This window comes from Macaca fascicularis, chromosome 8, assembly GCF_037993035.2.
Source record: "Macaca fascicularis isolate 582-1 chromosome 8, T2T-MFA8v1.1".
Lineage (NCBI taxonomy): Eukaryota > Metazoa > Chordata > Mammalia > Primates > Cercopithecidae > Macaca > Macaca fascicularis.
In genome coordinates this window covers 153,360,060-153,382,557 of record NC_088382.1, presented here as the reverse complement: position 1 = coordinate 153,382,557, position 22,498 = coordinate 153,360,060, and the positions used below count along the sequence as shown (strand labels likewise).

The following is a 22,498-nucleotide window of genomic DNA, read 5'->3' as shown; positions in this document are numbered from 1 at the left end:
GTGGATGCTGTGACCTCAGAGGAGAGGGGAGGAACGATGGCTGCTCAGATTGGGGGCAGACATGACTTTATTGGAGGAAGTCACTGGGGCTGGGGCAGGGCCCTCATCTGCTCCCCCGAGGAGACCCAGGCGAGCTCCCTGGAACTTCAACGTGGCCTGGCAAAGCAGGGAGGGCTAAGGGGTGCAGGATATTGGGGAGGGGTCTGGGGAAGGGGCCGGGGCAGGAACAGGGGGCCAGGTGAAGGGAGTAGGGCAGCTCATACACGGTGCCTCTCCAGCAGGGGCAGGTGGCCCAGTGCCGAGTGGCAGACAGTCCCATAGGCTTGGGAGTAGCCTCCAAGCAGAGCCCTGGCGGCCCCCTGGGCACCCTGCAAGGCAGAGGTGCTGAACATCCTCCGGCCGGGCCGGGCCTCCGGAGGACGCCGGGGAGGGACCTGTGTGTAGTTGAGGGTCACATGAAGAGGGTGTCAGAGGGGGTGCAGTGGAGGGGAGGCCTTGAGGTCCTCGAGAGATTTGAACTGGACATTGGAGGGGCAATGGGAAGGATGGGGAAGGGAGGGAAAAGGAGGGGAAGAGGAGGATGAGGGGACGGGGGCAGACTGGGCCGGGCTCACCTGGTGTGTGCTGGCCACCCTCACCCCACCACCCCGGTTCCAGTCACCCCGGATCAGAGCCTGGTTGGCCACCTGAGCTGCAGCCTGTGAGGTCAGGGAAGGCGCAGCTCCCCTCCGGCCTGGCTTCTCCTGGGGAGGGCCATGTCACAGGGTCACAGAAAGGTGCAGAGGAAGGGTCCCTCTTGTGCCCACCCCACCATGACTTACCAGCAAGAATGTCAAGGGGGGCTCTTCCTTCGCCCCGGGGGGCCTTTCCCCGCTCCCTAGGAGTGCAGGCTGGAGCGTGGGAGCGGAGTTCTGCCTGGGGGTGTTCTTGGCTGCACGGGGGAACTCTGTGGAGTCAGAAAGTCAACCCCCGAGTCAGGAACCCGACGCTGCGCACAGTTGGCAGCCACAGGCAGAAGGGGCCCGGGCCATGCTCTGTGTGGGTAGTGTGGGTAGCCAGCAAAGATCACACACCGTGCTCGGGGGGGTCATGGCTCCGGCTACTCTGAGGCCTGGGTCTGGGGCCCTGCACAGGTGTCCCAGAAGGCAGCTGCGGGTCAGCTCTGGGTTTGTGCAGGTGTGCCTGGGACGGGGAGACACCCTCCAGGCCCTTCTCTCTTGAGGTGCCGTTGCTGCCTTTGCACTCCAGGATCATCTGCAAGAGGAGAAGGGTGCTCAGAGGGCACAGCCTGGGCATGGGTGTTTGGGGGTCTCTAACGTCGGAGGCAGCCTCCAGGGTGCAGTAGACAGGGGATGATGGGGGTCGCGAGCTGGAGCACCTGATAGACGCGGCTGCGGTACTCAGGCGCAGAGAGCTGGACCCCTTCGCGTGCCCGGAGCTGCACATGTACCTTTCGTGCCCACTCATCACTGGGGCAGTGGAACCTGCAGGGAGCCAGAGAGGTGAGGCCTGGGCTGTGGCCAAGGGAGCCCCTCAAGCTGTCATTGCAGGGTCTGTGCTGCGGGGGCTCTGCCTCATGGGCTGGCTCTCTCCTGCCCCCACCTCTGTCCCCCGCACTTAGGGGACTTTCCCACTCCCACCTCTGCACGTAGGGGTGCTGCAGTGCCTGGGTGGCGCTTAACCGCTTGTCTGGGGTGAACACCAGGAGTCGCCTAAGGAGGTCCAAGGCCTCTGGGGAAGTGTCTGGCGGTAGGAGGGCGTCCAGCGTCTGTCGTGGCCTGTGGGCTGCCGTGTGTCGTATCCAGGGCCCGACCCAAGGGCCCCTCCTCAGATCCACATTCATGGGTGGGGCTCAGCTTTGAAACTGGGGTCCACCCTGCTGTCCTGTCTAGGTAGGTGCCCCTGTGCCTGACCTGCACAGTGGAGAGACCCCTGCAGCCCCCTGGTGCCCTCCTCTCCACGCCTAGCACAGCTCCTCCGGGCCACCCTCTAGGACCACCACCAGGGGCTCCTGCTTTCAGAGTGGCCAACAGTTGTTGGGTTGGGGACTGCCATCATGAAAGCAGGTGGAATCTGAACTGGTACAAATTGGACCCAGTAACCTTGCAGGAAGGTGGCCCTGCTCCCTTGAGACAGGCCACCCTCTCACCCTCACCGAAGTGCCCCCACTCACCGGGACCCCAGGCGGTGCAGCACAGAGGTACGGCAGCCTGAGCCAAGAGCCAGGAGGTCTGGGGCAGCAGAAGGTGGTGTGACCCCAGGCAGGCCTGGTAGACTGGGGCGGCTCAGGGTATCTGGGGCCAGCCGTCTCTTCCAGCCCCAGGGAGCACAGCCTCTCTACAGGGTTTCTGCTGTCTGGCAGGGCTCAAACACCCCATCGCCAGGGTGTGCCACCCAGCCTGTGCACGGGAGCACCCGCTCACAATCCCTGCTCCACACTCTGGCACCTGGCCCTGGGGCGTGCTCACACAGGTGGACACTGGCGCCCACCTCCACGGATGAGGAGGCTCCACCCGGACAAGCAGATGTACCTGGGAGTGCAGCTCCCTCTTGCCCCCACCCTCAAGAGTGACCCCCATGGCCCCACTACCACTGCCTTCCTCCACCTCTTCCCCTAGCACCTGAATCTCTCCTGCCCAGCTCTCTGGGCGCACCCCAGCTCCCGGCACAGTGACAGTCCCTGCCCCTGCTACCTGAATCCCTCGGGGAATTTGTCCAGCGTGCTGGCCCCTTCATGGTCACTGCTTGGCTCTCATGGTGACTGTGCCAGGTGCTGCCTACCCACATCCCCCCGCCAGCAGCTCTTCCTGGGCCTCCATCACCAGTTGGTCTTCCTGGGGTTCCTGCCTCATCCTCTGGATCCTCCCTGTCCCTGTCCCTCCTCTCAGCACAGTCCTAGCCTGTCAGCTGCTGTCTCCCCACAGCTGTGCTATCTGACCTGCAGCATTCCCGGTGCCCAGCCCCAGCCACCTGGCTCACCCTCCTTGGATGGCGGTGGGATGGTCTCCAGGATCAGCTCCAGCTGGTGGAGGGTGGACGTGCCCGGAAACAGGGGCCTCCCCCGCAGCATCTCCCCCAGGATACAGCCCAGACTCCACATGTCCACCCCAAGGGTGTACCTGGGGCACGAAAGGGTGTAGGCACGGAGAGACCCAGAGGCAGAAGTGGGGGTGGGGTTGCTAGGGGGGTGAATGGGGGACACTTGTGGACCAAGGCAGGGTGGGAGTACAGGAGGCCTGGGAGCCCTGGCTGGGCAGGAGGGCAGCAGGGAGGTGGAGGGTGGGTTGGGGGTGTCCGGCTGTTACCGGTGTGAAGACAGCAGCACCTCCGGAGCTCGGTACCAGCGTGTGGCCACGTACTCTGTCAAGGCCTGGTCTTCAGGCCCCTCAGGGAGGTCGCCCAGGGAGCGGGCCAGACCAAAGTCACACAGCTTCACTGTGCAGTTGGCATCCAGGAGCACATTGGACGGCTGCAGAGAGGAGGCAGGCTGAGGCCCTGGGGCTGGGTGGGGCCAAGAGCTGGGCCATGTGGCCTAGCAGGGGGCTGGAGGCGGGGGGACCACACCTTCTGGTCCCGGTGCACAACGTGCCCCGAGTGGAGGAACCGGGTGGCCTGCAGAAGCTGGTAGAAGATGGAGCGCACGTGGACGTCCTGCAGCAGCCCGCCCTTCCGGATGACTGCGTTCAGGTCAGTGTCTGCGGAGAGGGGGTGAGAAGGTGGGGGGGGCAACCTGGGGGGAGTAGGAGAGGGGCACCTGGCAGGTCTGTCCCATTTTGAACCAGCCCACGGCCTGGCCGCCCCGCTTCTCCATCCTGCGCACTGCCTGTGGGCACAGCGGTGGGGTCTGCAGGAGTTTTCACACTTTATTTCACGTTGCCCTTGTTTCATAAAATAAGGAAAAGGAGAACACAACTGCAGACTGTGGTCGGAGCAGGAGCCTGGGGCAGGTGGGACGAAGGGGGTCGCTGCTGGCTCTGGAGGCTGACACTGGTCAGCTGTCTGTCCCTGAGTCCAGGGTACAGGGTGAGGGAGCAAGCCACTGTGGGCCGGCCGCAGAGGGACACGCAGAGGGCGTAAGGACAGGACAGAGGTGGGGCTGGGGCCCTGGCCGAGGCCTCACTCACCCATAAACTCAAACACCAGGTAAATGTCCCTATCGTTCTCTGCCCGGATCACATCAAGGAGGCTGATGATATTGGGATGGTCCCCAAACTCCTGGGGAGAGAGTTGGAGGTGGCTGGAAGGCCAGGAGGGGCTGTGTTCTGGGGGCCAAGAAGCCGGGTTTCTCTCCTGTCTGGAGAGATCTGTACCTGGGGAAGGGGACTGGGCTGGAGGGCCCAGGCCACTCACCTGGAGGAGCATGATTTCCCGGAATGTTCTCTGAAGAGACAGAAACACAGGTGTGTGGGTGGGCGGAGCAAGAAGGAAGCTCCTGTCCTGAGAGGACCCAAAGGAGCTGATGTCTGTCACCCAATGCCCACCAGACCAGGCGTGGCAAGGGGGCAGTGTTCTGAGACAGGCCAGAACATCTGCTATGACCGGGCTCCAGCTCCCACCGGAGCTTCCAGGCACCAGGGCAAGGGGCTGCCCCTCCCAGCCCCCATCCTCTCCTGCGCTTCTCCCCACACACTCACCTGGGCATCTGTCTTATCCCTAAAAGCATCAAAGATTTTCTTGATGGCCACGACCTCACCAGTCCTTCGGTCCACTGCCTTCCACACAATGCCGTAGGCCTGGGAAGGAGTGCCGTCATACAGGGCCAGGCCCTTGCCCCGCCATCCCCTACCCACCCAGATTGTCCCTACAGACATGAGGCTCCTCCTTCCCATCCTGGGTCCCGAGAGGGGATGGAGTGTGGGCTTCTGCAACTGCAGGCTGCCCTAGACTCCGACATCTTCCAGAGGAGGGAGGTAGAGTGGAGGGAGGGTGAGAGCTGGCGAGGCCCCGGAGGAAAGGAGGCCACAGAGGGGAGCGTCTGGGCAGGAAATGAAGCTCGGGGATGCCCTACCATCCCTCCAGCCGCCCAGGCGCTCTCCCTCCCTTTCTCTCACACCCCATCTACCCCCAATCCTCTTGGCCCCACCTTCAGATTCCTCCAGAATCTAGCCCTTGCTGCTGTCTCCTCTGCCCCCATCCTGGTCCCAGCCTCTGACGTCTCTCACTGGGTGGCTATGCTAACCCCTTAACTCATCTCTGTCTGCCACTCCTGTGCTCACCCATAGTGGGTCCTCAACACAGGAGTGGGCCTTGTAAAGTGACACCAGCAGCTGCTACAGCTCCCAGCGTCAGCAACAGTAAAAACCAAAGTCTGGGAAGTTCCCCAAAGCCCCCACACGACCGGACCCTCACCATTCACCTGTCTCTCTCCGTCTCCTATCCAGTGGCACACACAACCCTGCACTGGGGCTATGCACTTGCTCTCTGCACTGCCTGGAAGGCTCTCCCTCCCCTCCCCATGGCACCCTGGAACACCCCCCACCCGCCCACGCACACACACACAGGCCCACATGCTCACACACGCACACGGATACAGAAGGCTCTGGCCTTCGCTCTGCGCCCACCCCATACCCAGTCAGGCCCTTCTCGGGCCTTGCCCTTGTGCTCGTGAGCCTGGAGTCCGCCCTCCCTCTCAGTGACCCAGGCGCGGGCCCAGCCTCCCCAGAGTGTCCTGTGCCCCCGGGAAGCGGCGACTGTGGGCGCGTGGGGAGCGGGGCGCCAGGATCCCTCCGCCTGAGGCCGCTGGGGGCCCTGAATGTCACCTGCCTCCAGGAGCCAGGTTCCTGGGAGTCGGCATCGTGTTACCCCATGAGGAAACTGAGGCACCAAGGGGCTCCAGATCACCCCTCCCGCCTACGGAGGAGGCAGGACGCCAGTGTGTGACGGAACAGGCCTCCGAGGGGACCGGCCACGCCCCGCAGGTCCTCTCTCCGCAGATCTGCGGTGCCCCTCGGAGGGCGGACGCACCACCAGGCACTCACCCCTTGCCCGAGCTGCCGCCTGAGTAGGTATCTCTGGACGATGCAAGGGTCCACTGCGCTGCACATGGCGGCCAGGACGCCCGCAGGGCCTTACTGTGGAGTCGGTTGCCGTGGGAACCGACGCCGGCCCGGCCCCGCCCCTCGGGGCGCCCCTCCCAACACCCCCTCTTCCCACCCCCCGGCAGGCCCCGGCTCCGCCCCACAGTGGCCCCCCCACCTCCCCCCAGGCCCGGCCCCGCCCCACAGTGGCCCCGCCCCTCTGTGCGCTCCGCCCCACAGTGGCCCCGCCCCTCTGTGCGCTCCGCCCCTCTGTGCGCTCCACCCCACAGTGCGCCCCGCCCCTCTGTGCGCCCCGCCAGTCTCCTCGCAGAACCACGCCCAGCTCGGTTGACTAAAGTAGAAATATCATAACAATCTGTTGTGAACTCTATAACTTGTAGAAGTAAAATGCATGACACCAATAGCAAAAGTGAAGGGGGATAATGGAAATACACATTTATACTGTTACAGAATAACATATGAGAATCTATATTGTAAGGTTCTTAAGTTACATGTGAAGTATTAATAATATAATATTATTTGGGCAGGGCACGGTGGCTCACGCCTGTAATCCCAAAACTTTGGGAGGCCGAGGCGGGCGGATCACCGGAGGTCAGGAGTTCAAGACCAGCCTGGCCAACGTGGTGAAGCCCCGTCTCCACTCAAAATACAAAAATTAGACGAGTGTGGTGGCGCGCTTGTAATTCCACCTACTCGGGAGGCTAAGGCAGGATAATCGCTTGAATTCCGAAGGCGGAGGTTGCAGTGAGCCCAGATCGAGTCACTGCACTCCAGCCTGGGTGACAGAAAGAGACTCAGTCACAAAAATAAATAAAATAAAATAAAATACAATAAAATACAATAAAATAAAATAAAGAGATATAGCTGATAAGCCCATTATCTAGATAGAACAGAATATTAAAAACTACTTATAGCCAGGCACAGTAGTTCACGCCTGTAATCTCAGCACCTTGGGAGGCCAAGGAGGGCAGATGGCTTGAACTCAGGAGTTGGAGACCAGCTTTGGCAACATAAAACCTCATTTCTATTTAAAAAAAAAAAAAAAAAAAAGGAAAATTAGCTGGGTTTGGTGACATGAGCCTGTTGTCCCAGCTACTTGGGAGGCTGAGGTAGGAGGATCACTTGAGCCGGGAGGCAGAGGTTGCAGTGAGCCCGGATTGCGCCACTGCACTCCGGCCTGGATGACAGTGCCAGACCCTGTCTCAAACAACAACCACAACGAACTACTTGCTCAAAAAGAATTCAGGAAAAGAAGGAAAAGGAACAAAGAATAGATAAGACCAGCAGAAAACAAATAGCAGGACCGGGTGTGGTGGCTCATACCTATAATCCCAGCACTCTGGGAGGCCGAGGCAGGTGGATCATGAGATCAGGAGATCGAAACCATCCTGGCCAACATGGTGAAACCTCATCTCTATTAAAAATACAAAAAAATTAGCTGGGCGTGGTGGGGCATGCCTGTAGTCCCCGCTGTTTGGGAGGCTAAGGTAGGAGAATCACTTGAACTTAGGAGGCGGAGGTTGCAGTGAGCCAAGATCGCCCTACTGAACTCCAGCCTGGCAACAGAACGAGACTCCTTCTCAAAAAAAAAAGGTCGGGTGCAGTGACTCACGCTTGTAATCTCAGCACTTTGGGAGGCCAAGGTAGGTGGATCACAGGAGTTTGAGACTAGCCTGGCCAATATGGTGAAACCTTGTTTCTACTAAAAATAGAAAAATTAGCTGGGCATGGTGGCGTGCGTCCGTAATCCCAGCTACTAGGGAGGCTGAGGCAGGAGAATTGCTTGAACCCAGGAGGCAGAGGTTGCAGTGAGCCGAGATTGCACCACTGCACTCCAGCCTGGGCGACAGAGTGAGACTCCGTCTCAAAGAAAAAAAAAAAAAAAGATGGTTGACTTAAAACTTACCATTTTATTTTTATTATTATTATTTTTAACTAAAAGGTAAACTTTAATGTCGAAAATTCAAACTTGGGGAAGACAGAAAAGATCACACACAAGGCTGTCACTTCACACTTGGAAGGTTGCACGGCGGCCGGACAGAGGTGCTCCTCACTTCCCAGACAGGGAGGCCAGGCAGAGGAGCTCCTCACTTCCCAGTCGGTTGGCGGCTGGGCAGAGGCGCTGCTCACTTCCCAGTCGGTTGACGGCCGGGCAGAGGCGCTCCTCACTTCCCAGTAGGTTGGTGGCCGGGCAGAGGTGCTCCTCACTTCCCAGTAGGTTGGTGGCCGGGCAGAGGCGCTCCTCACTTCCCGGACAGGGCGGTGGCCAGGCAGAGGCGCTCCTCACTTCGCGGACGGGGCGGTGGCCGGGCAGAGGAGCTCCTCACTTCCCAGTCGGTTGGCGGCCGGGCAGAGGTGCTGCTCACTTCCCGGACGGGGCGGTGGCCAGGCAGAGGGGCTCCTCACTTCCCAGTCGGTTGGCGGCCAGGCAGAGGTGCTGCTCACTTCCCAGTCGGTTGGTGGCCGGGCAGAGGTGCTGCTCACTTCCCAGTCGGTTGGTGGCCGGGCAGAGGTGCTGCTCACTTCCCGGACGGGGCGGTGGCCAGGCAGAGGCGCTCCTCACTTCCCAGTCGGTTGGTGGCCTGGCAGAGGCGCTCCTCACTTCCCAGTACGTTGGTGGCCGGGCAGAGGTGCTCCTCACTTCCCGGATGGGGCGGTGGCCGGGCAGAGGCGCTCCTCACTTCCCGGACGGGGCGGTGGCCGGGCAGAGGCGCTCCTCACTTCCCAGCCGGTTGGCAGCTGGGCAGAGGCGCTCTTAATTATTACATCATATATAAATGGTCTAAATACTCCAATAAAGAGGCGGAGATTATATGACATTTTTTTTTTTTTTTTTTTTGAGACGGAGTCTCGCTCTGTCGCCCAGGCTGGAGTGCAGTGGCCGGATCTCAGCTCACTGCAAGCTCCGCCTCTCGGGTTCACGCCATTCTCCTGCCTCAGCCTCCCGAGTAGCTGGGACTACAGGCGCCCGCCACCTCGCCCGGCTAGTTTTTTGTATTTTTTAGTAGAGACGGGGTTTCACCATGTTAGCCAGGATAGTCTCGATCTCCTGACCTCGTGATCCACCCGTCTCGGCCACCCAAAGTGCTGGGATTACAGGCTTGAGCCACCGCGCCCGGCCTATATGACCTTATTTTTTAAAAATTTAAATACACAAATATGCCTTCATTATACAAAATTATTATGTTTGTAAAATTATAGGCCAGGCCCGGTGGCTCACGCCTGTAATCTCAGCACTTTGGGAGGCCCAGGCAGGTGGATCACTTGAGGTCAGGAGTTTGAGACCAGCCTCGCCAAATATGCCGAAACCCTGCCTCTACTGAAAATATAAAAACTAGCCAGGCACGGTGGCACATGCCTGTAATCTCAGCTACTTGAGAGGCTGAGGCAGGAGAATCACTTGAACCCGGGAGGTGGACATTGCACTGAGCAAAGATGGCACCACTGCACTCCAACCTGGGCAACAAGAGCAAAACTCCATCTCAAAAAAAAATTATAAACATAATACATATAATAGTTACATGTTATGCAGTTATACAAGATATGCCCCTTATTATTATCATTATCTTTTTTTTTTTTTTTTTTTTTTTTTTTGAGACGGAGTCTCGCTCTGTAGCCCAGGCTGGAGTGCAGTGGCCGGATCTCAGCTCACTGCAAGCTCCGCCTCCCGGGTTCACGCCATTCTCCGGCCTCAGCCTCCCGAGTAGCTGGGACTACAGGCGCCCGCCACCTCGCCCGGCTAGTTTTTTGTATTTCTTAGTAGAGACGGGGTTTCACCGTGTTAGCCAGGATGGTCTCGATCTCCTGACCTCGTGATCCGCCCGTCTCGGCCTCCCAAAGTGCTGGGATTACAGGCTTGAGCCACCGCGCCCGGCCATCATTATCATTTTTTGAGACAGGGTCTCGCTCTGTCATCCAGGCTGGGGTGCAGTGGTGTGATCTCAGCTCATTGCAACCTCTGCCTCCTGGGCTGAAACGATCCTCCCACTTCAGCCTTTTGAGTAGCTGGTACCACAGGCTCAGGCCACCGTGCTCAGCTAATTTTTAATTTTTTGTAGAGTCCAGGCATGGTGGCTCATGCCTATAATCCCAGAACTTTGAGAGGCTGAGGTGAGTGGATCACTTGAGATCATGAGTTTGAGACCAGCCTGGCCAACATGGCAAAAACCCATCTCTACCAAAAATACAAAAATTAGCCAGGTGTGGTGGTGCGCACCTGTAATTCCAGGTACTTGAGAGGCTGAGGCACGAGAAATTGCTTGAATCCAGGAGGTGGAGGTTGCAGTGAACTGAGATTGTGCCCCTGCACTCAAGCCTGGGTGATGGAGTGAGACTCTGTCTCAAAAAATTAAAAAAAAAAAGTTTTTGTAGGACAGAATCTTCTATATTGCCCAGGCATAAATATACTTCAACTATAAAGGCATAGTAAAAAGGACGGAAAAGGATATACCATGTAAACACTAATCATAAGAAAACTTTAGTAGTTATATTAATATCTGGCAAAATATTTGCCAGGGCATGGGATATTACCAGAGATAAAGAAGAATAATTTGTTAGGATAAAAGTTTCCATTTATCAAGAATACTATAATTCTGAATGTATATGCACCTAATATATATAAAGCAAGCCTGCCATCACTGAAAGGAGAAACCATCAAACCCACAATTACAGGCGGAGACTTTAACACTCCTCTGTCAGTAATTGCTGGAACAGGTAAGCAGAAAATAAAGATGCAGTGGACCTGAGCGACATTATCATCCAGGGCAACCACTGGACATTCGGAAGACAAGGCCTCCATAATGTGGTGGAATACACCTTATTTTCAAGTGTGTATGAAACATTTAGCAAGATAAACCACATTCAAAGTACCATAAAACAAAGTTTAACAAATGTAAAATAATTGAAATCTGGGCCGGGTACGATGGCTCACACCTGTAATCCCAGCACTTTGGGAGGCCAAGGCAGGCGGATCACGAGATCAAGAGTTCGAGACCAGCCTGGTCAACATGGTAAAACCTCATCTCTTCTAAGAATACAAGAATTAGCTGGGCGTGGTGGCATGTGCCTGTAATCCCAGCTATTGGGGATGCTGAGGCAGGAGAATCGCTTGAATCCTGGAGGCAGAGGTTGCATTGAGCCGAGATCACACCACTGCACTCCAGCCTGGGTGACACAGCAAGACTCTGTCTTGAAAAAAAAAAAAAAAGGGAATTGAAATCATGTAAATTATGTTCTCTGATCCCACAAAATTGGATTAGAAATAAATAACAGAAAGACATTTGGAATATCCCCAAATATTTCAAGATTAAACAACACACTTCCAAATAAACAATAAGTCAAAGAAATCATAAGGTAAACTAGAAACAATTTTGTACTGAAAGATAATGAAATCCTAATGTATGAGAATATGGAGGATGTCCCCAAAGCAAGGCTTGGAAGGCAACTGACAGTTCTGAATTCAGGAATTGCCAGTGGGTAGCAGGAGCCTTGGCAGAACTGATGGAGAAGAGCTGGTTCTTCGGAGACTGCAGAGCAGCTCAGGTTGGCTGGGATGCGGCTGCCAGGGGCAGCGAGGAAGCCCAGCCACCCCCAGTGCCAACAGAGGTGAGGACCGGCAGGCCAGCACCCCCATTCTTCACCTTCCCTGGGGAACCCCAAGGAGAGGAAGTCCTGACCCTGTCATTCTGCCTCTGAGAATGGCCCCATAGGCAGAATTACACCAACACCAGTGAACTGTCAGCAAAAAAGAATTCTTTAGAGTGAACGTTACTACCCTGAATTATTAAATCAGTTTCCTACCCAGCAAAATTAAACCATTTCCAACTTTTTCTGTTTCCCTTTTTCATTTTACTGCAGTTATTTTCACTGGGGTTTATTATTTCCCATATACACTTTCCAGGAGACATTTGATTTATCCATTAGTTGGGTGGGTTTTGTTGTTGTTTCTGAGATGGAGTCTCACTCTGTCACCCACGCTGGAGTGCAGTGGGGCGATCTCAGCTCACCACAGCCTCCACCTCCTGGGGTCAAGAGATTCTCCTGCCTCAGCTTCCCGAGTAGCTGGGACTACAGGCGCCTGCCACCACACCCAGCTAATTTTTGTATTTTTAGTGGAGACGGAGTTTCACCATGTTGGCCAGGATGGTCTCTATCTCCTGACCTCGTGATCCACCTGCCTCAGCCTCCCAAAGTGCTGGGATTATAGGCGTGAGCTACCAGGCCCGGCCGCTGTTGATTTTTGAGACAGAGTCTCATTCTGTTACCCAAGCTGGAGTACAGTGCGCAATCTTAGCTCACTGCAACATCTGCCTCCCGATTCAAGAAATTCTGCTGCCTCAGCCTCCTGAGTAGCTGGAATTACAGGCACGTACCACCACGCCTGGAATTTTTTTTTTTTTTTTAAAGTAGAGATGGAGTTTTGCCATGTTGCCCAGGCTGGTCTCAAACTCCTGGCCTCAGTGATCTGCCCACTTTGGCCTCCCAAAGTGCTGGATTTGCAGGTGTGAGCTGCTGCGCCTAGGCCAGTTGGATTATCTATTTATTTATTTTATTGAGATGGAGTTTTGCTCTTGTCACCCACGCTGGAGTGCAGTGGTGTGATCTCGGCTCACTGCAACCTCCGCCTCCTGGGTTCAAGCAATTCTGCTGCCTCAGCCTTCTGAGTAGCTGGGATTATAGGCACCCACCACCACACCTGGCTAATTTTTATTTAATTTAATTAATTAATTTATTTATTTTTGTACTTTTAGTAGAAACAGGGTTTCACCATGTTGCCCAAGCTGGTCTTGAATGCCTGACCTCAGGTGATCTACCTGCCTTGGCCTCTCAAAGTGTTAGGATTACAGGCATGAGCCACCATGTCCAGCCTAGTTGGATTTTTTTTTTTTGAGATGGAGTCTCACTCTGTCGTCCAGGCTGGAATGCAGTGAAACGATCTCGTCTCACTGCAACCTCCACCTCCCTGGTTCAAGCAATTCCTTGCCTCAGCCTCCCAAGTAGCTGGGATTACAGGCACCCACCACCACACCCAGCTAATTTTTGTATTTTTAATAGAGACAGGGTTTCACCATCTTGGCCAGGCAGGTCTTGAACTCCTGACCTCGTGATCCACCCGCCTTGGCCTCCCAAAGTGGTAGGATTACAGGCGTGAGCCACCATGCCCAACCTAGTCGGATTTTTTTTTTTTTTTTTTTTTTTTGAGACAGAGTTTCGCTCTGTCGCCCAGGCTGGAGTGCAGTGGCACGATCTCGGCTCACTGCAAGCTCCGCCTCCCGGGTTCACACCATTCTCCTGCCTCAGCCTCCTGAGTAGCTAGGACTACAGGCGCCCACCACCACACCCGGCTAATTTTTTGTATTTTTAGTAGAGACGGGGTTTCACCGTGTTAGCCAGGATGGTCTCGATCTCCTGACCTCATCATCTGCCCACCGAGGCCTCCCAAAGTGCTGGGATTACAGGTGTGAGCCACCACGCCCGGCCTAGTTGGATTTTTAAAAATCTGTTATTGTGGCCGGGCGCGGTGGCTCACGCCTGTAATCCCAGCACTTTGGAAGGCCGAGGCGGGCGGATCACAAGGTCAGGAGATCGAGACCATGGTGAAACCCCGTCTCTACTAAAAATAGAAAAAAAATAGCCGGGCGCAGTGGCGGGCGCCTGTAGTCCCAGCTACTCGGGAGGCTGAGGCCGGAGAATGGCGTGAACCCGGGAGGCGGAGCTTGCAGTGAGCCAAGATTGCGCCACTGCACTCCAGCCTGGGTGACAGAGCGAGACTCCGTATCAAAAAAAAAAAAAAAAAAAAAAATCTGTTATTGTGTAGTTTCTCTTGGGGGCACTATTTCAACCAAGTCCAACTTTCCCTTGTCCAGATATTCTTGCCGATATAAATTTTGTCAAGATTATTTTTTCTCAGCATTTGTTAGTCAAATTGACAATAAGCCACAATAAGTTTTTTTATAATTTATTTTACTTATTTATTTACTGAGATGGAGTCTTGCTCTGTCACCCAGACTAGAGTGCAGTGGTACAATCTCAGCTCACTGCAACCTCTACCTCCTGGGTTCAAATGATTCTCCTGCCTCAGTCTCCTGAGTAGCTGGGACTAAGGGGCGTGCCACCACATCCTGCTAATTTTTGTATTTTCGGTAGAGACGGGGTTTCACCATGTTGGCCAGGCTGGTCTCGAACTCCTGACTTCATGTGATCTGCCCGCTTCGGCCTCCCAAAGTGCTGGGATTACAGGCATAAGCCACTGCGCCCGGGCTAAGTCACGATAAGTTTTGTCGCACGCGGTTGTAACTTTTAGCTTTATTTTGGGTGCGTTATTGACCTGGACCTTGCACTGAAGTTTTAGCCAATCCATGGGGAAATCATGGGTGAGGTCTGGGGGAGGTCATCACCCAGAAGACCCAAAGCCACAAGGGTGGGGCCCAGATCACAGCCTCGGTGAAACAGTGTGGCTGGAGCCTGTTACTTCACACACACTCAGCATTCCGTAACCCAGGAAACCAAACTGCCCCGGCCCCCACCTCCCAAACTGTGACAGTCCCCATGCACGGCCCCCGCCCTCTCCCATAAGGGCACCATCCGTGTGCCATTGTGTGTGGGCTGAGATCCTACCTTGCCTCTGAGTGTCACAGTCTGAGAAGGTATCACCACCCTGACCCCTCCTATGTCACAGCCATGGCCCACTACCCATCCCATCTCATACACAGCCTCTCCCTGTCCTACTGGGGCTAGCTGGTGGACTCCAAAATGGCCCTCTCCTCTCTCCTGCTCAAATGGCCCTCTCTTCTCTCCTGCTCAAATGGTCCTCTCCTCTCTCCTGCTCCAGGTGTGGGCTACAGACTCAGATACTGTACCTGAGGTCCAGGTACAGGTACCCCAGCTCTCCCCTCTCTCCTGCTCTGGGTGTGGGCTACAGACTCAGGAACCCCAGCTCTCCCCTCTCTCCTGCTCTGGGTGTGGGCTACAGACTCAGGTACCCCAGATCTCTCCTCTCTCCTGCTCTGGGCCTGGGCTATAGACCCAGGTACCCCAGGTCTCTCCTCTCTCCTGCTCCAGATATTGGCTATAGACCCGGGTACCCCAAGCCTCCCCTCTCTCCTTCTCCATTGTAGGCTATAGACCTAGGTACCCCAGGCCCAGCCCCCTGGTCACTCCAGTCATTTACCTGAGCCCCTCCAGTGGGGACACACGCCAGTTTCGGATGTGGTTTTCTCTGAGATCATGCATCTGGAGGCATGGACTCAGAAATGAGGGTCCCCAAGGAGGCGTGTCTTTAGCTGGGCACCCCTGATGGCTGCCTCTCAGGGATGTCTCTGGAGCTGGGTGCAGGTGTCATCACTGAAGCCTGTGTAGGGGCTCTGGACCCTGGACACCCTCCTTTGACCATCCTCTTCCTCACAGAGGTAGATGACTCTGAAGGGGCCCCATGCAGGCCCACCTGGACCACACCCCAGTCCCCCACTGCCCTGGTTATGGATGATCAGGAACGACCTGGTCAGGGCCTGCTGGCTGGGGCCTCGTGCTCATACCTGCAGAGGTGCGGCAGTGCAGCCATGGCCCTCGTGGTGTGGACAGGGGGAGGGCAGAGCGCTTTCTCTGGGACAACCGTGGGCGTGGGAGCTGATGCATGTCCCGGCCTGGGACTGGAGCTTCCATCCGGGGCTGACCAAGAGCCTTATGTGGATCTGGCATGGGTTCTCAGGTACCTGGCCATGGGGGCAGGGTCTTTGTCTCAAACACCCTTGCCTAAGCCAGCCCCAGTGGGTGGGGGTTCGGGGAGGCCTGCCAGGGATATGGGGCAGAGGACAGGTTCAGGTTGGGCCCAGGGCGCCGAAACAAACAGGACTGGGGCCCCAGCGCCTGACCCCAACCAGAGGATACACAGGGTGGGCAGCTCCGCGGGGCCTCCCTTGTGGTCCTGCCCGTCGTCCCCTTTGCCCTCTTGGCCGTCAGCACCAGCTCTGAGCTGCTGCACAAGGGACAAGGTGAACAGAGTGGAGCTACCCCTTGGGTCCTGGGCTCCCATGTGGGCTCAGCCCACCCTCAACTCCACAGGTGGAGCTGGCCTTGCCAGGTGGGTGGGCAGCCTTGGCGCATGGAAGGGTCGCAGCACTGGCCATGTCCTGATCCCAGGGCACAGAGCAGCTTGGGGGAGGGCACCCCACCAGAGGGAGTGCAGAGAAGTAGGAGGAACCCCTCACAGGTCCAAATCACAGCCCCAGCATTTCCAGGGGGCTTTGGACAACTCACCTTGCCTCAGTTTCTCCATCTGTGAAATGGGAAAAGAGGCTGCTTGGAGGGCTACGCTCAGTGTGCCAGGTACACAGCCCCACCACCGTGGCTACACTCAGTGCAGGGCTCACCCCAGTCTCAGGAGATGAATCAGGCAGGACATGCAAAGCAGCAGGGGCAGAAAGACAGGGGCACGGAGAGCGGGGGACACCCGGGGAGCCTGTGGGAGCCCACGAGCCCCAGGAGCAAACCCAAGGTGGCCCTGTGCTGCAGCCTTCAGGGTCCCCAGCAGGGCCCAGCCTAAGGGGCTGGGGGGCAGGAGGGAGGCTGGCCTGGCTGCTGGGGCGGCGGGGGGGTCAGGAAGGGAGGCCGACCTAGCTGTGGTGAGGGTGGGGAGGAGGGAGGCTGGCCAGGCTGTGGGTGGGGAGGAGGGAAGCTGGCCCGGCTTCGGGGCGGTGGGGCAGGTGGTGAAAGGAGGGAGGCTGGCCCAGCTGTGGGCGGGGAGGGCCTCACAGGGAGCAGACGGCGCCCCTCCTCCCAGGGCCTTTCCTGTTTGCCAGGCTGTGTCTGAGGGGGGTGTGATTGCGGGTCCTGGGGGGACCATGCCACTTGCAGAGGGGGCCAGGAAGACCCCCAAGGGTGGGAGATGTGTCACAGGAAGTGAGTTCTGTCTCCATGGACGGTGCAGGACCTGGTGAACCCCAGAGACCGCCTGCCTTGCTAACACAGTGAGAGAAAAGCCTGGGGAGTCCTGAGGAGGCATTTGAGCCCGTCCCCAGGGCTAGACTCCCCCCACTTCCCCGCGAAGAATCGCCCCATGCAGCGCGGCCCCCCCAGAAGAAACAAGGTCTCCTCCTGCCCCTCATCCCCACAGGTCAGAGGCGCAGCTGGGCAGCTGGTGGCCAGACCCAGGTCAGGGCAGAGGTTAACGTGCTGGGCTGGGCAGAGGCCTGGGGCGGCAGGGGTGTGGTCACAGGGACAGGGGTGTCTGGACTATACTAGGGCTGGGGTCAGGGCTCCCCCAACTATTCCATGGAGTTGGTGGGTGGGGCAGGGGTTGCAGAAGTGGGAAGAAGGAAGCCTCCAAGATGCCCAGACAGAGGAGAGCAGAAGGCTCCCAGACCTCTCCGTGAGGAGGCATTGGTGAGATTTAAAGCAAAGAAAAATCAAGAAACCCACAGGCAGGGATAACTTAAAACTTAAAAACCTTACCTCACCAGGGATTTAAAGGCAAAGAGCAACCCAGACCCTCCAGTGGCAGACGTGCAGGTGCAGACGCGCAGGTGCAGTGGGGATGGGGGCAGGGAAAGAGCAGTCCAGAGCCGGGACGTGGCGTGGCCTGGGGTGGTACGGGGTCTGAGACTGTGGGGGACCTGATTGGCCCATGTGAGCAGACCTCTTCCTATTGCTGCCTCAGTTTCTCAATCTGTCAAATGGGGACAGTGACCTCACACAAGGCCTGAGGGTAGCAGGGTGGAGAGCATTGGGGTGGGGCCATGGCAAGAAACCAGAAGAGGCAACACTGGGCATTAAGGGCCCCTGTACATGAGCCTGTCCCCCAGGGCAGATGAGTCCCTGCTGCAGGGATGCAGGGATGGAGGCTCATGTTTTTCTCATGATTCTGTGTGGTCTTTTCTCAATTTTCTGTGAAAGGAGAGGCACCATTTTCATATTAAAAGCCCATATATTAAAGCCAACATTCAGATGCAGTTTAGGAGTTTATAACAATGTCCTATTACAGACTGCCTTGTTTGGTAGTTTGTGTCCTCTTATTTTTACTTATAAAATATATATATATTTTTTTCAAGACAGAGTCTCACTCTGTCACCCAGGCTGAAATACAGTGGCACAATCTCGGCTCACTGCAACCTCTGCCTCCAGGGTTCAAGCAATTCTCCTGCCTCAGCCTCACGAGTAGCTGGGATTACAGGCACATGCCACCACGCCTGGTTAATTTTTTTTATTTTTAGTAGAGACGGGGTTTCACCATGTTGGTCAGGCTGGTCTCGAGCTCTTGACCTCGTGAGACATCCACCTCGGCCTCCCAAAGTGCTGGGATTACAGGTGTGAGTCACCATGCCTGGCTATAAAATATATATATATATTTTTGAGACAGAGTCTCGCTTTGTCACCCAGGCTGGAGTGCAGTGGTGTGATCTCGGCTCACTGCAAGCTCCACCTCCCAGGTTCACGCCATTCTCCTGCCTCAGCCTCCCAAGTAGCTGGGACTACAGGTGCCCGCCACCATCCCCAGCTAATTTTTTGTATTTTTAGTAGAGATGGAGTTTCACCATGTTGGCAAGGATGGTCTGGATTTCCTGACCTTATGATCCGCCCACCTCGGCCTCCCAAAGTGCTGGGATTACAGGCGTGAGCTACCGCTCCCAGCCTAAAATACATTTTTTTACAAGGGGTAAAATGCCTCAATCGTGTTCCTAATTTTAAAAGGCCCTGCTGCACCTTTCAGGCAGGTTGGCTGATCAGAGCAAGCCCAGCCATGTCCATGAGCCACCAGTCTCCACCACAAACCTCTGTGCAAACATGGTTTTCTAAACTGTGTCCCTCACAAAGCGACAAGTCAAAGATCCTCAAATCTGCCCATATCCCAGCAAGTGTGGACAAACTGGGCAGAAACTCAACTCTATGATAACAAGACACAAAATAGGGGTCAATTTAAGTTGTGTGTCGAAGGCTGCTGCACACATTGTTCCTGAGGCATCTAACAGAATGGGAGCTGGGGACAGCTGGTCTAGACTGAGGCAGATCTTACATGACCAACAGGTTGTGATGCCTGCTGTGCAGTAATGACCAATACATCGAGACAGCAGAGTTTGCAGCAGAGAAACAGTGTCCCGATCCCTGGGCACCGAGCAAGGAGACGGGGGGGACCTTCAAATCCATGTCCCTGAGTTCTGGGCTGGGGTTTTTAAGGGAATTGTGGCGGGTGAGGGACTGTAAAATGGGGTCATCAATTGGCCAGGGAAAGGGGATAAGTCCTCAGGATGTGGACTCTGCGTTCTTTGGTGCATCAGCTCCTGGTGGGGGTGCTTCAGACCAGCTGGGTCAGTCCTTTCATGCGTGTGCAGGACCTGTCCAATAGAAAACTTCACATTTACAAGTTGTTACCTATAGAGCAGTTATGGGGACCTCTACTCTTGTGACAGGGTCTGTGTGATTCTGGGGCCACAGGCACCAAACAGCTCTGAGGAAGGGGTTGGGAGGCAGGCCGACCTCACCATGAACGCTGAGCGAAATGCAAGCTGGGTTTGTTTTCCTCTCTCCTCCCTTCTTCCCTGATTAATTTAATAAAGTTTATAGGGATGGTTTCAATAATGATGTTGTGTCCATAAAGTCAACAGAAAAGGAGAAAAAGCCAGTCCCTGTTGGATCCCTATGCCCTCGGCCATCCAGGCACACGGGAAGGGAAGCTGCCCAGCTGCAGAGCCGCCGATGAGCTGAGCGGGGGCCGCACGCACGGGTTTACCAACTTCAGAGAGAAACGCTCTCCAGGCGCCCAGTGGACTCCATGCTTCAGGAACCCCAATTCCCACGGGGCCCTCACCAAAGGAATCACGAAATGCTCAAGGAAAGCAAGGGTCCCTGAAGAGGCAAATGCTCCAGGGAAGCGCAGAGATTTCACTTGGGAAACGGGGCGTGGGGGAACGTGGCGAAGCTCCTCCAAGTGGAGGACAGCCCGGGAGAAGGCCCATCGCTGAACCGAAGGCCAAGGGCGCTGCTGGGCTCTGGGAGATTCAGAAGCACGTCCGGAGTCCGCCTGAAGCCGTCTTGTCAGCTCAGGCCCTGTCTCTGGGGCGCATTCACAAGCAGTCGCGGGCGACTTAGGAGGAGGGAGTTATACGGAATGAAGGAGTCGGCCATCGCCCAAGTAACGGGGTGGGGGTGGGAGAGGACGACTAAGTTCTGTCTCCATAGAGACCGTGCCCGCCGAGCAGCAACATTACTAATGCTGGCCGCACCGAGACGGACAGCCAAGGTCCAGCGGGAGCCACGAGTGAAGGTTGGCAAAGCTGCCCTGACCCCCGAGACCCAAAGCCCCGATCTGCCTCCCCGAAAGCCTCGTGACCCTGAGACGCGTCCCACCTCTAGGCCTGGGGCCTCGAATATTTAGGCCGGGTAAGAGGAAGGGCTAAGCTGGGGAAGGGGCCGGGGTCGCTGCCCTCACCAGTCCTGGTGGTCCAGGCACCAATCCATGGCGCCCAAGAAAAAGCGCGGGCCGAGCGCGGGAAGCCAGCCAGGGGGTGCGGCGGCCGCGGGTGCCGAGCAGCCGCTGTCTGAGCGGGCGCAGTACCTGCAACGCGAACACGCGCTGCTCTCGGAGCAGCTGGACGCCTGTGAGGAGCGCGTGGACCAGGTGCTGCAGGAGAACGCCTTCCTGGACCGCGAGGCGCTGCGCCTGCGCGAGGAGAACCGGCTCTACGCCAGCTACGTGAGCGCCCGCGCGCAGCGCTGCGCCAACGCCATCGTCCGGCTGGACGAGCAGAACCGCGTGGACCTGGCGCAGATCCACTGGCAGCGGGCGGAACTGGCCTCGCTCTACCACGGGCGCGAGGACGGGGTACGCGCGCAGCTGCTGGAGATGGAGGCGCGCGCGGCACAGATGGCGCGGCAGGTGCAGGAGCTGCAGCCCTACAAGGCCAGTGCGCGCGCCCGCGGCCAGGGTGCGGCGGGGCGGGGCTGGTGGCCGGGCCGGGGGCTAGGTGGGGGTGGGCTGACGGCGCCCACGCCGCAGGTGCTGCAACTGGAGCAGCTGGCTCGGATCCGGGCGCTGGAGCGCGATCTTCTGCATATGCGCGTGGAGCACACACAGCTGCTCCACCGCGTGAAGGGGCGCTTCCTGGAGGACAAGGCGGCCTTCGAGCGCGAGGCGCGTCAGCGCGTGCAGTCCCTGGCACGGCGCGCGGAGCGGGAGGCGGCGCGCGCGCTTGTGGCGCACACGCAGGCCATCAAGGCGGACAACGGGCGCCTGCGGCAGGAGCTGCTGCAGCTGCTCCGCCGGACCCAGCTGCTGCACGACACGCGGCGCCAGCTGCTGGAACAGCGCGAGCAGCTGCACCGCGAGCACGAGGACACGCGGGACCTGGCGCGTGTGCACGGTTGGCTGCGCAGGGGCCCCGGAGGCCCGCCGCTCTGGGAGCCGCCGGCCTCCTCCCAGCCCACCTCGCGCCCCGGGTCATTAGCCGCCCCCATAGGCCCGTCGCGGGCGGCCTCCCAGACCCCGTCCGTGGTCTCGTCGCGCGCGGCCTCCCGGGCCCCGTCCGTGGTCCCGTTGCGCGAGGCTTCCCGGGTCCCCTCGATGGTGCTATCAATCATGGACTCCAGGGTCCCATCGCTGGCCACTTCAAAGGTGCGATCCCGGATCCCGTCCCTGACCGCGTCGCGCGCAGGCTCCCGGGCCCTGTCGCTGGCGCAGTCACTCGAGGGCTCTCGGATCTCTTCGGGGTCCTCATTGAGGGTGTCCTCACAGGACACTCTCCGCTCCACGAAGTCTGGCCCCAAGCTTCCCTCTGCTCTGTCCCGGGATCGGGATCCGGCCCTTCTCCCCCCACAGTCGGAGGACAGCGTGAATGCTGAGGCTGCGGCAGAAGCCTCCCCGGGGAGAGCCTGAACCTGCAGGGAGGGAGGCCGGGGAGGCCCTGGTGTGGGCGAGCCTGGCGCGCAGGACGCTTAGGAGGATAATGCAATGGTTAATAAAGGCGTGGCCCCCAGGCGGCTCTGACACCCATGTGCAAGCGCTAGCATTTCCGGCCGGCACCGGGCCGCTCATTCGTGCTTCCAATTTCCAAGCTGCAAGGGAGCTCAGCGCCTGCTTTCCCTGAATGCCCTCTGGGACCCGCGTCCCTGCCCGCAGCGGAGCTTCACTGCGAGCCGGCAGGCTCAGAAGCAAGCCCGGGCACCGGCGGGCGCGGACAGGCACAAAGCAGCAACTGGCAGCGGGGCCGCCAAGGGGAGACCCGGGGGAAGAACCTGGGCTTTGTTCTCCGCGCCAAGAGGAGAATAACCTATTGGGTTATGTCCAACCTATTGGGAGATTTTTAGTAATTTAAAAACTTGGATATACTTTCCAACTTAGAGAAAGTTGCAAGAACAGCACAGGGACGGCCATGGACCCTTTATCCGAATGCCTGGCCACTGACGCTGCCCGTGAATTTGGTCTGTGTGTATCGCTGTGCACGCGCGTTGCTTCGGAACCGTTTGAGATGCGG

General features: G+C 57.4%; 2 protein-coding genes across 8 annotated transcripts; one reads left to right on the top strand and one right to left on the bottom strand.

Moving 5' to 3' along the window:
• Window positions 1–49: 49 nt before the first annotated feature.
• On the bottom strand, window positions 50–6,097 carry MAPK15 (mitogen-activated protein kinase 15). 7 transcript variants are annotated; one of them, XR_012416765.1, is made up of 14 exons: window positions 5,979–6,097; window positions 4,635–4,733; window positions 4,351–4,437; window positions 4,125–4,215; window positions 3,565–3,695; window positions 3,306–3,469; window positions 2,980–3,119; window positions 2,174–2,231; window positions 1,703–1,778; window positions 1,379–1,484; window positions 1,074–1,254; window positions 822–946; window positions 615–743; window positions 50–434 (listed from the first exon to the last, which is right to left on the bottom strand). XR_012416765.1 is itself a non-coding variant. In XM_045398861.3 (14 exons), the coding sequence occupies exons 1-14, from the start codon at window positions 6,042–6,044 to the stop codon at window positions 258–260; spliced, it is 1,692 nt and encodes a 563-aa protein (XP_045254796.2). In that variant the 5' UTR covers window positions 6,045–6,097; the 3' UTR covers window positions 50–257. The 7 variants fall into 7 exon arrangements, 5 of the variants coding, with proteins under 5 accessions (XP_045254796.2, XP_005564322.3, XP_065375878.1 ...); XR_012416766.1 differs by having other exon boundaries at window positions 1,641–1,743; XM_045398861.3 differs by having other exon boundaries at window positions 1,641–1,778.
• A 14,134-nt stretch (window positions 6,098–20,231) lies between these two features.
• CCDC166 (coiled-coil domain containing 166) lies at window positions 20,232–22,011 on the top strand. Its single transcript, XM_045398846.2, has one exon. The coding sequence runs from the start codon at window positions 20,485–20,487 to the stop codon at window positions 21,898–21,900; it is 1,416 nt and encodes a 471-aa protein (XP_045254781.2). The 5' UTR covers window positions 20,232–20,484; the 3' UTR covers window positions 21,901–22,011.
• Window positions 22,012–22,498: the final 487 nt, after the last annotated feature.

Excerpts from the sequence above, each read along its gene's own strand:
- MAPK15 (XM_045398861.3), bottom strand. The coding sequence starts at position 6,044 with ATGTGCAGCGCAGTGGACCCTTGCATCGTCCAGAGATACCTACTCAGG. Across the intron at positions 3,470-3,564 it reads TTGTGCACCGGGACCAGAAG|CCGTCCAATGTGCTCCTGGA; the intron begins GTGTGGTCCCCC and ends TCCTCTCTGCAG. Across the intron at positions 1,255-1,378 it reads ACCGCAGCCGCGTCTATCAG|ATGATCCTGGAGTGCAAAGG; the intron begins GTGCTCCAGCTC and ends CTCCTCTTGCAG.
- CCDC166 (XM_045398846.2), top strand. The coding sequence starts at position 20,485 with ATGGCGCCCAAGAAAAAGCGCGGGCCGAGCGCGGGAAGCCAGCCAGGG.